Source organism: Pseudophryne corroboree, chromosome 6 (genome assembly GCF_028390025.1).
Source record: "Pseudophryne corroboree isolate aPseCor3 chromosome 6, aPseCor3.hap2, whole genome shotgun sequence".
Taxonomy (NCBI): domain Eukaryota; kingdom Metazoa; phylum Chordata; class Amphibia; order Anura; family Myobatrachidae; genus Pseudophryne; species Pseudophryne corroboree.
Window position 1 is genome coordinate 328455983 of NC_086449.1, and position 18419 is coordinate 328474401.

An 18419-nucleotide genomic window follows, 5' to 3' on the forward strand; every position below is an offset into this window, starting at 1 on the left:
AATCCTCCTCCTCTTAGACCTCTTAGGCATGCATTTTATCTTTAAAAGAAAATATTCAAAACATCCTATCAGCTTGAAAAATATTTTTTTATTTTTCATGTAACTGGATTTGAAAAAAGTAAATGAAAACTTTTAATCAACAGTAGCAGGAGACGGAGGATTTTCTGTGCCTGTTCAAACATGCCTATTTATTAGAGGCTCTACTGTTTGGGTATCATTTTTGCCTGCTCACTCATAAACCTATGCTGAGATTGGTATCACTATTAGATTACACAAATAATGACCTGTGATCTATATGATTTGTTCTGAAGTACATCATTTAGCTTAAGTTGATGTAAGACTCATAGTAATTATGGGTTTGTATTTTTAATAATAATGAATAATTGTTTTATTAGATGGTAATGCCCAATGGTTTTTGTAAGAATGAATTATGGTAACTGAGAGGATGGGTTTCCTCTGCCACTGTGTTTGGGGGATGGTATCTTACAGATTTGCCTTGGGGGTTCTCTTACCCATAACCTTCTATACCTGCCACTACCATTTGATACTGCGTGGCCACCAGTCACTTCACCAACTGTGAGTTCCAACTGTGCCCCCACTGTAGTACACTCATTTGTAAGAGAATAGCTGTTGCCACCACTAGGCTGGCGTGTTACATCGAGCTGCTAGTGGTGTGTGCAGCTGTAACATATGAAGCCCTTTACATGTGGTTTTGCTGTCCTTTCTCATATGCTGTTTTTACATACAGATTGCCCAGAGGAGTGATCCAGCCACCTACCTCCACTATGCCTGGGTGAGGTTTTCAGAGCTGACACTCATTGTATGAAGAGTGCTGTAGGAAAGTGGATACAGCCACAGTAACACACACACACATTGCCCTGCAGTGCAGAGATTGGGTTCTGGCCATGCATCAAGACCCCAATATTTAGAACCTAAACAATACTAGCAAAGTGTTGTTGTTTTTTAACAGCATTCCCACCCCACATGTTAATAATACCAGCCTCTCTTCTCTTATGTCCCACTTCAGGCTCTTATCTTCCTTCTAGTTATTCTTTCTCTCCATATGGTAACAAGGTTGCTGGTAATGAAGAGTCTGAGAAGTCACGAGCCAGTCCAAATGTCAGCTGCAAACCCACCTCTGACTCTAAAGCCCTCGATTTACTACAACAGCATGCAAGCCATTACAAGAGCAAGTCTCCCACAGTGAGTACAAGTTGCGACTATGAACAGGGTTCATTCATTAAAGAACCCAACAGGTTGTCTAGATCAGTAGTTCTCAACCTCGGCCCTCAAGTACCCCCAACCGTTCATGTTTTCCAGGTCACCTAGCAGTTGAACAGGTGTATTCATTACTCACTGACACATTGTAAAAGACCCACAAGTGGAGCAAATTATTTCACTTGCAATCCTGTGAGGAGACCTGGGAAAACTTGAACTTTTGGGGGTACTTGAGGACCGAGGTTGAGAACCACTGATCTAGATGTTCTTAATTAACAGCTCCAATAATCAGTAAAAGATCAGTCATTAGTAGCTGATGTTTTCAAATGTTAATTTATGCTTAGGACACTGGATCATTTCTAAAGGTTTGTACAATTAAGACTCAATTTCACAGATAATTGTAAGTGATGCTCCTTGGTAATCTGTTAGTGGAAGGGTGTTGAGTTTAGGGGAAAGGTCACCAAGGGGAGGCCACTCATTACACTTGCTACTGGGTGGACGGAGTGTTAAGTCACAGTATTAGCATGGTGGGTAGGTAGAATATTTCCTCAGGTAAATTTTGGTTCCACCTCCAGTACGTATTCCAAAAAGCAAATAAGTAACAACAATAGTGTATTCTGTACAACTAACGTAAAAGAAAACAAATCAGAGATTACCAGTGCTTTCACCTAATAGAGGAGACAACCACACTTTGGACAGTTACTATACTGAGGTCTGCCGGTATAGCTAAATCTGATCTGTGGATAATCCCTTTCTGATAAAGCCTTCTGTGGTACCTTCTCAGTATTGGCCAAGAACAAATCATTTCAAAGCAAACTTAGTGCATAATGGCCAATGAGGAACTGTATGGAGAAAGCAAGTAGCATACTCACCTAAATTATAATTTAACTCCTCTTTGGATGCTAATTACTCCACTGTGTTAGTGTTATGAGTAACAGAAAAGATTACAATATTCCACGATGTTATAAAGGATTTTCTGCAGCGGGGTACACTGGGATTCCACAGGGAATACATTGGCGGTGTAGAGTTCGATCTTGATCCGAGGCACCAACAGGCTAAAGCTTTGACAGTTCCCAGGATGCATTGCACCGTCTCCTCTATAACCCCGCCTCCAGGCACTGGAGCTCAGTTTGTAAGTTGGTGCCTGCAGTGCAGGTTACTAACAGGTGGGGGCTGTGCTAGGCAGCCCTGAAAAGAGCTTTTAAAGAAGACTTCAAGGGCTGCAGCACTATTTATGTTAGTCTGACATTCTGTGCTGCGGCTCCATCACCTCCCCAGCAGCGCTGCATACTCCCGCGGCCGGGTTCCGGGGTACTTGCAGCGGAGGCACACCAGTCATCAGGGACACCACCGCTGACGCTCTCCAGGATCTTGTGGCTGCACATCAGGGAGGAGGTAAGAGGGTCCTCCAGGTGGGACCCGCCGGTTAATCATTGTCTGGTCGCGGTCCGAGGAGACGGACCGCGCCGCTGGCGTGAACACTGTACTGCACAGGGACCCCACTATATCCACTAGGGCAAAGAAGCACAGGTCGGATTTACTAAAATCCGTTTGATATAGGCTCCACAGTACCCGGCAGCGAGGACCAGCATAGGGGATAAGGCGCTGACCTGTAGCCCCTCCCCCAGCTCCAGGCGCCATCTACTGCTGGTATTACTGCCCTGGAGCTGCATTTCACTCTCCCTCACTCCCTGACAGAGATTTTGGCGCCATCTTCACTACTAGCTGGGCTGATCTTCTGGACTGCAGGGCTTTGTTTCCTCTGTAAAGCCGTGTCAGAAAAAGGTAATGTGCAATTTCTATGTAGGCGCCAACTATAATGAAGAGGAAAATATATACATTCCTTTTAAACCCTAAATCAGGGCGGTATCAGAATATGCAGTCTTCCTTCTCCCTCCTCGTGCCACTTGTCATACAGTTTTCATCAAGCGAAATTCCTCCACATGCACCATAAATTTAAAAGGACAGAAAAAAACGCATAGCATAATACGTTTTTAATGAACACTCAAGTAAAACAGCACACGATCCCCTTCAGGAATCCTGAATAGTGAATCCAAAACAATTACCAGCTAAAAATGTACAATGAGCAATAAAATTCTAAAATCCACCTTGGGGCATAGCAACGGTGACACAGGTTCGACACTTGCCAGGAGGGGTCAGAGGTCCAGTGAGCAGGTCCGGGTCGCCGACTGGTTTTCGATCTTCTCTCTTACTCCCAGGAATTTCTGGTAATTGATTGAATCCCGGTGTCACCCAAGTTGTTCCTCTGTAAAGCCGCCTTTCTCATCAGCGCTGTGCATTTACAGGCACTTAAGTATTCCTACATGTCATTTTAGACAGTGTTAGTTAACAAGTGTACTGCTATCTGAATATTTGGTACAAGTATTCTGTGATATACATCCAGTATCTACTGTGCATTGTTATATCTGTACTCATACATACTTAAATGTAAACTACTAGTCCAGTGCAGTTTTATTGTTTATATGTAATAACTTCTGTATTGTACTTGTGACTGAGTGTGCCTGTAGCTGTTGTGTGGGATTCCATTCTCCTGTATCACATATTGCTATCACTATGTTCTGTACCCTCAGGGACTAGGTGCATCAGGGTCCCATATATATATATATATATATATATATTTATATATTTTTGGTATTTTTAATGTGTGTTTCAGTCGCCTCTTACCGCGTAAATCCTCTGTTTTGTGTCCTGTGTTTACTGTCACATAACATAGGGGGTTTTTGCAGGTATTGTGTTTGTCTGGCTATATTGTACTGTTATGCCCTAAGGCTACAATCCTTATAATGTCTGCCACACAGGGCGGGAAATCCGCGGACGTTTCTGCATCCTGCAGTACTGGCACCACGTATTTACCTGAGGGGGAAGTTTTAGCTGCTGGTTCAGGTGTTGAGTGCCATACACCCAGTCAACCTGCAACACTTGTGGCCAATCAGGACCCACCTTGGGCAGCGTTCTCAAGTGTGCTGAGTACACTTGTGACACATCTTACGCCCCCTGTGGGACTTTCAGTGCCATTGCAGCCACATATTGTCCCTGTAGTTAATCCGTCATGGGTGGATACTGTCTACCCAATTACAACAATTAAATCAATCCTTAGTTACACCAAGGTCTACCCCACGCCCCTCTGGAGCCAAGGGGTCATCTAAACGTCCATTTCTTCCTCACAATCCATTAATATTTCGGATAAGTCTTCCGATGAGGATGGGGAATATACTGATCCGTCAGACACTGATGCAGTTGCTTCTGATGAGGAATCTACAACCCAGGTTGTTGATCTTGACATATTGGCGGCTATTAAGCTAATTCTTTAAATAGATGAGGACATTGAGCCTACTACTACGTCTAAGAAACCTGATAAGTTCAAACGTCCGAAGGTTGCTAAGGTAGTCTTACCACATTCTGACCACTTAATTGACATACGTCAGGAATCCTGGTTGTCGCCAGGAAATACATTTTCCCTGTCTAAAAAGATGTTAGCTCGTTATCCTATCCCTGAGGAGTTGAATAACAAGTGGGAAACTCCACCGCCGGTGGACTCTCATGTCGCCCGTCTTGTGGTGTCATCTACTGTGCCTGTCACCACTGTCACCTCACTGAAGGAACCGACGGATAAGCGTGTGGAGTGATGCCTGAAGTCTATTTACTCTCTTACTGGGGCGTTACATAGACCCACTATGGCAGCCTCTTGGGCTGCAAAAGGAATTGAAGCATGGGTTCAGGCAATTGAGGATGAGCTGCCTCAGGATTTTTCTGACACTGCCAGACAATATCTGTCTTATATTACCGTAGCTTCCCACTATATTCAGGAGGCGGCCTCTAATGTAGGTGTAATGGCGGCCAAGGCATCTACTACGTCTATCCTGGCTCGTTGAATTATGTGGTAGAGGTCCTGGAAGGCAGACATCTTATGGATCTGAACAAGATTGTAACTGACTTGGCTACTGCCAAGACTGCGTGTCTCCCAAATCCTAATCCTTCTGCTCCGAAGGCTAAGAGTACCGCCTTTCCTTCCTTTCGACCTCCAGGGAAAACAAAGGGTCAGGCGTATCCACGACAGGCTTGTGCTTCCAAAACCACTGAGCCTAAATCTAAACAATCCTGGGCCGCCCATCAGCCTGCTTCCAAACAAGACAATCCTGCTGCATGATGGGGCGGGCCTCCCCCGGGGGGGGGCCCGAGGTTGGGAGGCCAACTTCTGCAGCTTGCCCAGGTATGGTTAAAGACCACTTCGGACGCCTGGGTGTGGGAAGTTGTCTCTCACGGGTATGCAATCTCTTTCAAGAGACGTCCCCCTCGCCAGTTTTGCACAACTGTTATCCCTGCGGATCCGTTAAAAGCGCAAGCTCTTCACTTGGTTGTACAATCCCTCCTGGATACAGGAGTGGTAGTGCCGGTACCTCTGTGTCAGAGAGGCAGGGGATACTATTTTACCCTGTTTCTAGTTCCGAAGGCAAATGGGTCCTTCCGGCCTATACTCAACCTCAAATCATTGAACAAGTTTAGTGAGTGTCCAAATTCCGTATGGAAACTCTGCGCTCTATAGTGCTGGCCATGGAACCCGAAGACTATATGGTATCCCTGGACATACAGGATGCTTACCTGCAGATACCTATTGTCATGTCGCATCCACAATATCTGCGGTTTGCTATTGGCAACCTACATGATCAATTCCAGGCACTGCCTTGTGTATTGGCCACGGCTCCTCGGATCTCCACCAAGGTCATGGCCGTAAAGACGTCATCTGGAACTGACGGTCCAATTCCTACAAGCCCACGGATGGCTCATCAACTGGAAAAAGTCCTCGCTGGTCCCTGCTCGGAGCATGGTGCACCTGGGGGGCACTACTAGACACACACAACTAACAATTGTTTTTGTCTCCAGAGAAAGTCCTGAAAATTCAGGACAGGATCAGATATTGCCTCTCTCGCCCAAGAGTGTTGATACACTCAGTGATGCAAGTACTAGGCCTCATGGTGTCGGCTTTCGACATGGTAGAGTATGCTCAATTTCATTCCCGCCCTCTGCAGAGGTTAATCCTTTCCAAGTGGGACGGCCTGCCTCATTGGATCAGGTCTCAAATGATCTCGACTCCGGAGGTTCGTCTGTCACTGAGCTGGTGGCTGGATCCTTCTGGATCTCCAACTGGGTCCTCCTGTCAACGGATGCCAGTCTGTGGGGTTGGGGCACAGTGTTGGAGCAATACTCTCTCCAAGGTCGGTTGACCAGGGAGGAGTCTCTACTCCCGATAAACATTCTGGAATTACGGGCGGCGTTCAATGCATTGACACTGGCCCTGCCCCTAATGCATAACAGGCCTGTTCAAGTACAATCAAACAACGCCAACATGGTGGCGTACATAAATCATCAAGGCGGCACTCGAAGCCGCATGGCAATGCTGGAAGCATCAGAAATCCTCAGTTGAGCGGAACGCCATCAGCCAGCCATATCGGCAGTGTTCATTCCGGGTGTCCTCAACTGGGAAGCAGATTTCTTCACTCGTCAGGACGTTCACGCTGGAGAGTGGAGTCTTCATCCGGAAGTCTTTCAACTCCTAGTGGACAAGTGGGGCCTACCAGATGTGAACCTGATGGCATCTCGACACAATCGCAAGGTTCCGGTCTTCGGATCAAGGACAAGGGATCCTCAAGCAACGTTCGTAGACGCACTGGAATTTTCGGCTGCCATACGTGTTCCCTCCAGTGTCACTCCTGCCCAGGGTACTACGTAAGTTCAAGCAAGAAAGAGGAATACTACTTCTAGTCGCTCCAGCGTGGCCCAGATGGCATTGGTTCTCAGACCTGCAGGGTCTATCAATAGAGCGTCCTCTTCTACTTCCTCAATGCCCAGATCACCTCGTTCTGAGCCTTTGTGTCTATTCGGACCTGGCCAGACTGGCTTTGATGGCGTGGCTCTTGATGCTTCTCTCCTGAGGGCCAAGGGATTCTCTGAGGTGGTTATTCAAACTATGCTGAAGAACTTCTAGGCTTTTGGCTTTTCTGCAACAAGGCCTAGATTTAGGCCTTCGTCTGGCCTCCCTCAAGGTTCATATATTTGTAGTGTCAGTGTGGTTTCAGAGGAAAATTGCGTCTATTCCTGACGTTCATACTTTCACTCAGGGTGTTTTACGGATTAAGCCTCCCTATGTCCCTCCTGTGGCTCCATGGGATCTGCCTGTGGTCTTAAATGCCCTATAAGAGTCTTCATTTGAACCTCTTGAGTCTGTGGATCTTAAATGTCTTACACTTAAGGTCGTGTTTTTACTGGCTATTGCCTCTGCTAGGAGGGTATTGGACTTAGGCGCTTTGTCCTGTCATCCACCCTTTCTGATTTTTCACAGTGACCGGGCAGTTCTTCAAACTCGCCCTGGTTATCTACCTAAGGTGGTATCATCTTTTCATCTTAACCAAGAGATTGTGGTTCCGGCCTTTCACTCGTCTGGTTTGTCCTCCAAAGAGCGGTCTTTGGATGTGGTACGGACTCTCCGTATTTACATAGAGAGGACTGCCTCCCTCAGGAGGTCAGATACCTTTTTGTACTTTTTGGTTTTCACAAACGTGGCTGGCCTGCGAATAAGCAAATCTTGGCCAGATGGATTAGAATGGTGATTGCATAAGCCTATGCACAGGCTGCTATTATAGCCCATTCTACTCTGTCTGTTTGACCTTCTTGGGCGGACCGCCGAGGCGCGTCCGCTGAACAATTGTTCAAGGCGGCTAAGTGGTCCTCAGTGAACACATTCATCAGGTTCTATGCTTCCCAGAATGCTTCCTTTGGACGCAGGGTTCTGGTACCCGCTACAGTGCGTCCTCTCCCATGAGGAACTGCTTTAGGACATCCCCGATGCATTCCCTGTGGAATCCCAGTGCACCCCGCTGCAGAAAAGGAGATTTACGGTAGACTTACCATGGTTAAATCTCTTTCTGCGAGGTAAACTAGATTTCACAGGGCGCCCACTTTGACGCACTTAGCTTCTTTGGGTTTGTATGGCATTAGCCGCTAGTCCCTTCTCCTGTCGTGAGAAAGTGGTTCTGTGTGACTAACATCTACAGTATCTTTTACCTGCTACTGCATTGGGCTGGTTAACGAAACTGAGCTCCAGTGCCTGGAGTTGGGGTTATAGAGGAGGTGGTGCAATGCATCCTGGGAACAGTCAAAGCTTTAGCCTGTTGGTGCCTCGGATCAGGATCCAACTCTACACCCCCGATGTATTCCCTGTGGAATCCAGTGTACCTCGCAGAAAGAGATTTAACCATGGTAAGTCTACCATAAATCTGCTTTTTTTTGGTTGCAATGGGCTCTCATCCAGAAAGCATAAACACTTAAATATATGTAAAATAAACTTTTATTGTAAAACTAGGTGATTCATAGCGCCCTACAGGCGCTCTTCACACCATCGGAAGGGGCTACGTCCCCGAAACCCATGAACGTCTTTTGGCTGGGCAATATTTGTATGATATGGAGTATTACCTTAAAGCCTAATGTTGTTAGTGGTTACATATTGCACGACGAAAGGGCGTCCGTTGTTGAAGGGGACATAGCCCCTTGTGAGGGGGTGAACAGCGCCTGCAGTGCACGCTGTACAGAATGTAGTGGGTGCGGGGGTGACCGCGTATGGGGGAGTGTGTGTGTAGATGCTGCGAGTGGAGGGGGGCGGATGTGGGGGGGGTGCGGATGGGAGTGGGGGTCGGGAGGTGCCATAGGTGGGGGTGGGGGGCGGTGGATGGGGGAGGGGGTCCGGAGGTGCTGCAGGTGGGGGAGCTGTGGAGGTGCTGGGGCAGGTGCAAGGCTATTGAGGATGTGGGAGGGGTTCCGAAGGCGGTGGGGGTGGGGAAGGACCGGGGATCCGGTTGCGTGGCGGGTGGGTGAGGGGCAGAGGTTCTGTCGGTGGGGGGCAGGTGCGGGGGTGCAGCAGATGGGGGCCGGAGGCGCAGGTGGGGGAGCGGTGGAGGTGCTGGGGGTGGGGCAGGTGCAGGGCTGTTGCGGAAGGGGTTCTGGAGGCGGTGTGGGTGGGGAAGGGGCGGATGTGCTGCGGGTGGTGTTGGGGGACCAGTGGCGCGGAGGGTGGGTATATATATATATATATATATATATATATATATATATATATATATATATATATATATATATATACACAAACACACACACACTCTCAACGGGTGTAGTACTGGTGACCGGCGGTCTCCTGACCGCCGGTCACCTTACCGACGCCGGGATCCCGGCAGCATACCGACGCCGGGATCCCGGCGGGGAGGGGCGAGTGCAGCAAGCTCCTAGCGGGCTCGGTGGCGACCTGCGGTCGCCACGGGTTCTGTTCCAACTCTATGGGTGTCGTGGACACCCACGAGTGGAAATAGTCCCTGTTGGTCGGCATGCCGACCATCGGGATAGTGAGCCGTCGGGCTCACGGAGGAGGTCATGTGACTGTCGGTCAGCTGACCGGCGGTCACATGAATACCACCCCTCTCAACTGTACCTTTTTGGCAGGTACAGTACCTTTTTTTTATGGTCTGTACTGATTTTTGGCTCTCCAAACTGCCATTGAAAGTATAGGAAATGGGGCTTGACCATGCACTCTACCTGTGGCCACGCCCCCTTTCCGATTTTGCATCGAGTTTTATGTTTAAAATGTTGGAGGGGGTGTGTGTGTATGTATGTATGTGTATATATATATATATATAATATGTGTGTGTATATGTGTATATATATATAACAGTACATAGTGAGTGCAGGAATGTGCAGAGAGAGTAGCAGCGGAAGCAGGGTAAGGCTCAGTAGAAGCTCCGCCCCCGGCCACCAGCCATTGGACTCATGGTGGAAGACAGTCCTGTGATTGGCCGGCCGTGCTGCTAGCAGCGCAGAGATTGGCTCCCGCTGGGTCCCAGCTCTCTCATGCGGATGCTGGCATCCACTGCGCTGGCGGACATGTAGTTGGTGCCCCAGGCCACGTAGAGCAGGGAGAGGATGTTACGCATCCCGCTCAGGATCACGCAGGGGGACAGGAGCGGTGTGGTCTGCGTGGTATAGACCATCCTCTGCTCCCTTCATATGGCGGGGACCGGGTAGGGAGTCCGTGGGCCGGGAGGGGCTCAGTGTCAGGGGACGGTGCACATGGGCGCCTTACCGGACTCTCCGTCGCCTCTCAGCGCAGTGACCGGCAGCGTCCACCTAAGAGAGCGGGGACCCAGCGGGAGCCAATGATTGCGCTGCTAGCCTCACAGGCGGCCAATCACAGGGCTGTCTTCCACCATGAGTCCAATGGCTGGCGGCGGGGACCGGTGCATGTACAGAGCCTTAACCTGCTGCGCTGCTGGTCTCTCCACACATTTACTGTTTTGTATATATATATATATATATATATATATATATATATATATATATATATATATATATTACATACACGTAAAGGAGCGGCACTCAGGTTCACTACAGGGCACAAAGTTCGGACAGTAATCTGTATTACTGTCCGAACTTTGTCCCCTGAAGTGAACCTGAGTGCCGCTCCTTTACGTACATACAGTTTTTGATTGAGAAGGCACCGGTGGAGTAAAGCATATTAACGGGAGTGCCGGACCTGTAGTTCATATACATCTATCTATCTATCTATCTATCTATCTATCTATCTATCTATCTATCTATCTATATCTATATATATATATATATATATATATATATATATATATACTATTCTCCTATGTATTATCCTATTCTGCTATATATTATCCGGTTCCCCTATAAATTCTCCTATATATTAGGCCACATCTGTGACTTGACTCCACCCAGCGTTAGCAAATGAGTCACAAAGTCACAGATCTGGGCTAATATATAGGAGATGATGAGGTCAAAGGTAAATCTGTTACACTACTTGTAACAACAAATGTAATACTTAAATGTAATATACCACCCTTAACCTTCACCTTTACCGGTCAGGCGCAACTGATCTAATAGGCTCAGCTCTCACAATTTTCCCACCCCTTCTCTTCCTAGACGACAGCGCCCCTCGTGGTGTTGTGTAGCTGTCACTTATCTAATGATGTACGATAGCATATAGGACAGTTTTGTCTCAACCTTCCACAGTGAACAAAGTGATCTACCAGGCACATTGCTTTTTCTGTCATTACTTGGTGTTGATGAAAAAGGTAGAAAAAAGTTTAACTGTCAGAATAACTTTATTTGAATAAAATGCCACTCTTTTCCATAAACTATTCATTTAATTTGTTTACAACCCCTTAGAAATGTTGTTTCTGGATGATTTAATGAAAATGAAGACATTTTTATGTTACAAACGCATTATTTTTAGGTTGTGCCTATTGGGCTCATTGCACCCATTTATGTGACTTCAAACATTGCGCCTGACCGAAGGTTAAAGAGAAAAAATTGGATACAAATATTATGAACATGAATAAAAATAGTGAAATAAAATTCATGGGGAAAAAAAATTAAAAATAAAATTGACTATGAATAGTAGTGTTCATTCTAGCACCCTGCACCTAATCAGTGAGGAGGGCTGTAGCGATACATCACGTATAAAATGAAAATATGCCCTTCTCACTGACTATATGCAGGGTGCTAGAATGAATACTAGAATATTAAATGGTAGCTACTTTCTTTGTAAAAATAAAAATGTCATAAAAATAAACAAAAATGTACCAGTCTTTCCCTCCACTGTAGCGCGTTTCACAGCTCAGGTCTGCTTCCATAGGGAAGTCGTCTTGCAAGTGATTCAAGTAGTAAACTGTTTCTAACTAAGGGGAACATGTACTAAACAGTGATGAAAGTGGAGAAGTTGCCCATGGCAACCAATCAGCTGCTCTGTATACTTTTATAGTATGCAAATTTTTGTTATCTCAATGCTGATTGGTTGCCATGGTCAACTTCTACACTGGCTCACTTCTCAACTTTTATCACTGCTTAGTACATCTCCCCCTAAGGGTCTATGTACTAGGGGGCGTAAAGGTGAAAAACACTAAAGGCAGAGAAAATCTCTGTACATACCACTTCTCAGTATGTACTAGAGGGATTTTCTCTGTCTGCAGCCTACTAACGCTAATAGGCTACAATATCGCACTGTGCCTGAGTCACTTAGCACTGCCATAGACACCTATGGCAGCGCTAAGTGTCTCAGGTGTTACAAGGGGAGAGGTCACTTACAGTCTGTGTGTAATCCAGCACTGATATCGCCTTCTGTAGCTGCCGGTATTTGCTTCTCCTCATTGGAGTAGCAAGAAGTTAGCTCTGTAACTTTGGCCATGTGTCTACAAAAGAAAACAAAAAAAACTCTCTGCAGAGGACGGGACTCGAGACCTGGTGAGTTCTGTCTCTGCTCTGCTGCCTACACTGCCGAGGGGTGACTTAACGTTCACCGTCCTCAGCGGGTCTGTTATTGGTAACAGTCGCGGTATCCCGTTCCTGCTTCACAGGTGTCCCCTTAGTACACAGGGGATGCAGTCAATTTACCTCCAATCAAAATCCCGACGGTCGAAATCCCGACAGCAATTGACGGTCAAAATCATGACATGGACAAAATACCGACATTTAAAATACAGACAAGGTCAAAATACTGACATGTAAAATGCCGACATGAGTTTTTCATGATTTTTCCATTGAAACCGACTTGTTCATACTTTACCATCCCAGTGAGCCCGGAGGGGGAATATAATAGTGTGCCGAGCGCAGCGAGGGGACACGGCACACTTTTATGGTGTCCATGTCGACCTATGTTGACATACACACAAAAAACCAATGAAAAACGCATGTCAGTATTTTGACCTGTCGGCATTTTACATGTCTGTATTTTAAATGTCAGTATTTTGACCTTGTCGGGATTTTGACCGTCGGTCAATTGCTGTCGGGATTTCAACCGGAGGTATTTCATACCGAACCCGTACACAGACCCCTAAACCTTCTCTTCTACAGCCAACATAGTAAAATATAATAACAGTCATCAAGAGTCTTTAATAAATAAGGATTTGCCTCACTGTGCTATATTATAAATCCTAACAGAATGGCACATAATCCTATTGATAAAGAGTTATGGGTTGAATACCCCACTTATATATTATAAAGCTGTACTACTGTATTTCATAATGTGCCTTTTTGTTGATGATTGGTTAGGTTTCATACTTTTACTTCCTTCTCAATCAGTTTTATTGTAATGGTTACTATACTTTTTATAATGTTAAGAATAGAGCAATTGAAACTAGTAACCATACAAAGGACTAGCGCTCTGTCACATCTGTGTTTCATCTTTATGTACAGATCACAGACAAATCGCCCCAGGAACGAGATCGCGGTGGCTGCAATGTACCTGGAGGATCATCAGGAGGTGGTTGTAGCAGCATGGGTGCACCAGATCGAGGAGTTGGTGACAGGAGTTCTGAAAGGCCCCGCACTTCTCCTTCCCAGCGCTTAATGTCTACACATCACCACCACCACCATCTTGGCTACTCTCTGCTACCAGGCCAATATCAACTGCCCTACACCACAGGTACCTGTAAAGTTAGGGACTGTAGCTTTAAGTTGATCCTGGAAAAAAATTCTGAAAGTGCTCTCATGTTAAAAGCATGGCCAGACTCTCACTAGCCTGGGTCAGATTTGTGGGGGGTGACCAAATGTGCACACTCTTCCAGTGTGGGTGCCGTTACAACTCCAGAGTATGAAAGGCCATTAACGTAAGTATTAGTTTGCCCTCCAACTCATTCCACTTCAGATGTACTGGCAATGCTGCATGCTATAGCCCCATACAGAGATCAGTGAAATCTGACATGTTTTTCCCAGCTTGCCGAACAAGACCAAAATATGATTCGAATTGGCAAGTTTGTTAATTATAACATTCAGAATCTCCCCTATGGATCACCAGTCAGCATTTTTGATTGAGGAATTGGGGAAAGCAGTTGCATATGTATGGGGTCCTTTAGGTGCATACATCTCCCCCCTCATAGGCAGAGCAGTCTGAAGCCTGACAAATGGCCTGATAGGATTAGAAACTCACAACAATTTTCTCTGTGATAGAATACTAACATATTAATCATAGATAGCCATCTAGTGACTCCTGCACAACACAGCCTTCAGGTAAGTCCAGCACCAGATGGAGAGACTTCTAGTAACCCTTGAACAAAACAGAAAGCCTTTTATAAGCCCCTACATGACACAGGTAGCCTATACTCGGACTCCTGAGCGATCTGCATATGAATTCACAAATACGTTGGCGTTGCAGGCTGTACTCCCTGTTATAAGATGGGATGTTTAGTGCCACTTTGGTAAGCTGACACCTTGTGTTACTCCCCTTATAGTCAGTTCTACACGATAAATCAGAGTACAGCTTATAGGACCAGTGATATATACATTTGTATCAGATATATTAATATATCAATCTCATGAAAAGTTATGAAAATAAAAAAATGTAAATACATGATGTTTGGGCCTGTGGTAGCCCCTTCCTGGATGTACTAATACAGTATATGCCTTCCATCCATTGTTAATAATGGAAAAATCGATATAACTCCATCCATGCAACTTCCGGTAAACATAGTTATCTACGATTTTCCTAATATTTCTTCATGGACATAGAACATAGAATTTGACGGCAAATATGAACCACTTGGCCTATCTAGTTTTCCCTAAACACATGTACATACACTTGTTACAGGCATTACACACACTTACAGGCATTCCAGGGGAGCAGTGGTAAACTTATCGATCTATTTTGTCTGCATGCTATTCCAGTCTAGAGATTAAAGTACTAGAATATTTCTGGATTGTGGGAGAAAACAGCAGTACTCCGGGGGAAACCCAACACAAACACAGGGAGAATATACAAACTCCACACATTTAGGGCCATGGTGGGAATCTAAACCATGACCTCAGTGCTGTGAGGCAGTAATGCTAACCATTACACCATCCGACATAATATTCTAGCTTTTCCTAAACTGGTTAATTAAATAGTTTAATCTTATTAATATGGGGGAGGTACTAATTCAAATGCTTCCTTTTCTTTACAGGTCTGTCTTCTACAGCCATAGTAGCAAGTCAGCAGGGCTCAGCCCCATCCCTATACCCACCCCCCAGGAGGTGAGAGCGGTAAGTTGACTATGCTGCTGCATATTTTATTTTATCCTAAATTTTTACCTTTGTGTTGATCCCATGTAATTACTATATGTGTCGCCAATTCCAATATCTGAGTGGTTGTCATGTGCCTCTTGGTGCATAATACTTTGCGTTTTATATTTAGGTAGCTTCAGAACAGTCACCATATCGCATCCATCTATCCATATAGTAGGGTAAATTTTGCAGATGGAAGTTAACCCTGTTAAGTTAGCATTATGTTCATGCCATAAAAATCAACTAACATGAAAGTATTAGTTTGTCAATAAAAAAAAAAATATGTAATTTCAAAATGTAGGACCATTTTGTGAAAGCGTTAGAGTAACTAGAAAATTAGTCAAAAACAGACAAAGCATACGTGAATGTATAAAAGCATGGCTTAGCACTCTAGTGACTGGAAGTAGTGAGGAGGGAAATATATCTACTCATTGGTTACTACTAAAAGGACAATGTCAGTTTATCTTTGTGTTATGATGGCATTTAATCTAGCAAGGCATAGGAGATCAGAAACCCTGTGTTGCTTGGCAGAGGTCAAATGCAGACTTAGGGGGTTATTCAATTAAGTGCCACTTTTATGACAAGACTACAGTAGTTTTCCCATTCCTTTAAGTTACTCTTACCCACTCTCTGAACACACGTGTAGTTTATGTTGCAGTAGGCTTGTGCTAATGTTTCCCTTAATCTTCTTTCTGGAAGGAAATTGTCAGCTATGGTCCCCGACTACACAAAACGTCATGTGACTGGATCACAGGACACGTCTGGAATGAGCCAATACATCAGTTGAATGGTGTTATTTCTTCAACCAGAGTTTTCTGCCAAGTTCCTTCCGATGCAGGAGACAGAAGTCCGATCCTCCCCCTCCATGAGCTCAGCTTTCCTCTTCCTCTACATGGATTATCTGGTTTTGCAGAATGGGACTGTATTTATTCAGAGCATCCTCCCATGGACTGGACATTGAGGAGAAGACTTAGGGTTTTCCTTCTCACAATGCGCCGGAGGGAAATATTGCGCAGCATTGAACACCTCATTCATATAATAAAATGTTCTAGGTCAGGATTATGCATCCTGTGCCTACAGACTTTTGTTTAAATGTTATTTTGAAGTTATAAGATGATGAATTTTTTTTGCTCCCTGTGTTGGCACACTCCATCGGCCATGGCTCGTCCATTTATGGAGCCATGAATATTGTTGACCACATGTGCCCAGGTGTCTGGTTTTCACAGGAGTCATGGGATGGCATCCATACTTGCCCTACAGGGTTTTGTGTGAGGGAGGGGGCATTTGGACTCTGCAAAGTATAGTTTTGCGTTTGTCAGATGCTGTGGGAGTGACTGTTGTAGCTGGGTTCAGTCTTTGTTTCGTCATGCCTTTCTTCTGACATATTTGAATTTTGTCATGGTTATTGCCAGCTCAGGATGTTTGCTTAATGTCTGACTGGAACAAGGGCCAAAAAAGCATGGGAAGTTTAATGCTATCTTGTAACAACCTGTTTCCATATGTTTTGTACTTCGTTTTTCTCCTGTTTTGTTTTCTTCTTAATCGTTAAACACCCACTCTTTCTTTTAACCACAGAGCTCTTAGCCACCACTTTTTAATAATTCTCTTACAAATAGGCTACGTGAAACAGCTGTGATGCATAAGAAGAACCAGGATGACAATAATATAAAGTACAGGGCTCCCACATATGCCCCCTGACTGTGTATAATGTATATAAACCTGGCAAAGGTTCTTTTATAAGACACTAATCTTAAGAAAAAAAAAAAAAAAAAGCAAACAAAAAAAAATGGGGATATATTTCACATGTGTGTTTTTAAAACTGTTTAACCACTAAATGTTTAGTGCCCACATGACAGGGTCTGTCATGGTTTAGCATTACATACCCTAGTCTGTTGCCGATTTCCCCCTTCAGTTCCACTTTCTTAAGGTTCTTTTATGTTAGAGAATGCAAAGTACCTTGTGGACCCCTGTAACCGCAGGAAGGAGGTGTTCTATAAGAGAATGATACAACATGTAAGGATTGTGTTCCTCTTTACAAAAATGCACTTTGTCTAATTGCTGACTGTGTATACAGCAGGCACACGTTGTCGATGAGATGTCATGTTTAAGAAATATTGCATTCACTCCAGGACGCCGATTTGTTTTTCTGAACTAGCCTCAAAATGGAGGAAATACAATGATTTAACCATCATTACTGAGCATAACACTTGGCTCTTTCAGTCAGGACGTGTCTTATTGTATTTAACATATTATGTAAAATATCAGCAATGGGAATTCACTATATTCAGAGCCTAGAAAGTAGGTTCTCGTTGGTCTAAAATTACAGAGATTACAATTCTTGCAATGTCAGATGTCAACCAGTGGTCATTATGGGACCATCAAGGCTGCTGCTATTTCCCAACATTTGGATGGGATTATAACCATCTTAGTTTAGTACTTTATCTTCTGCCAGCAAATATCTCAGACCCCTATGCCATATAAAAGTCAGTTTATGTACTGCTTCTCTGACGCTGAACAATTACATGACCTGATCATCTACTATTATTTCATCTTGGAGTCATTGTTCAAGTTCCCAGGGCCCTGTATAGGTGCACAACGCATACTGATATTCAATGTTTTATTTTTTAGGCATCCACCCTTAGCTAGTTTCACCTCTTCCACCCCAGGAGGTGACCTGAAGGAATTTCGTTAAAAATAGGGGGGGAAACGAAACAAAAAAAGAGCCCTTTCTGGAAGTTTTGCAATAAAGTTCTTTTGTATTGCTTGGTTGTAAACAGAACTTATTGTATATGGAATAAACCTTTCTCCACCTACCTTTGAACTCCGGTAAATGGGGAACTTAACCCCATGTGCTCTCCTTCTCACACCCTTTTAATTATCTGTATAAAGATGTAAAGTTATATTTGTTATGTAGCTTTTTTTTTCTTCTATTTGCAATCAGATTTAATGTTTGTGGCAAAATTGATTTTTTTTTTTCTCCCCTGCAGTTCAAAAACAAAAGAGAAAAAATACATCCGTTTGTTTTACCAGAATGGTGGTGGTCTTCTGTATGTGAGCAACAGGTGTATAAAATGTTCACCTGA

The 18419-nt window shown here is 44.7% G+C and overlaps 1 protein-coding gene across 3 annotated transcripts in view; it reads left to right on the forward strand.

The window, feature by feature from the left end:
• Nucleotides 1-18149, forward strand: part of ZNF609 (zinc finger protein 609) — a 244876-nt gene extending 226727 nt beyond the window's left edge. For all 3 annotated transcript variants that reach the window (XM_063926360.1, XM_063926362.1, XM_063926361.1), the window contains exons 7-10: nt 1028-1203; nt 13495-13723; nt 15237-15315; nt 16036-18149. In XM_063926360.1, coding sequence (XP_063782430.1) covers nt 1028-1203; nt 13495-13723; nt 15237-15310 — 479 coding nt within the window. In that variant the 3' untranslated portion in view covers nt 15311-15315; nt 16036-18149. The remainder of the gene's footprint in view (nt 1-1027; nt 1204-13494; nt 13724-15236; nt 15316-16035) is intronic.
• The last annotated feature ends 270 nt before the right edge of the window (nt 18150-18419 follow it).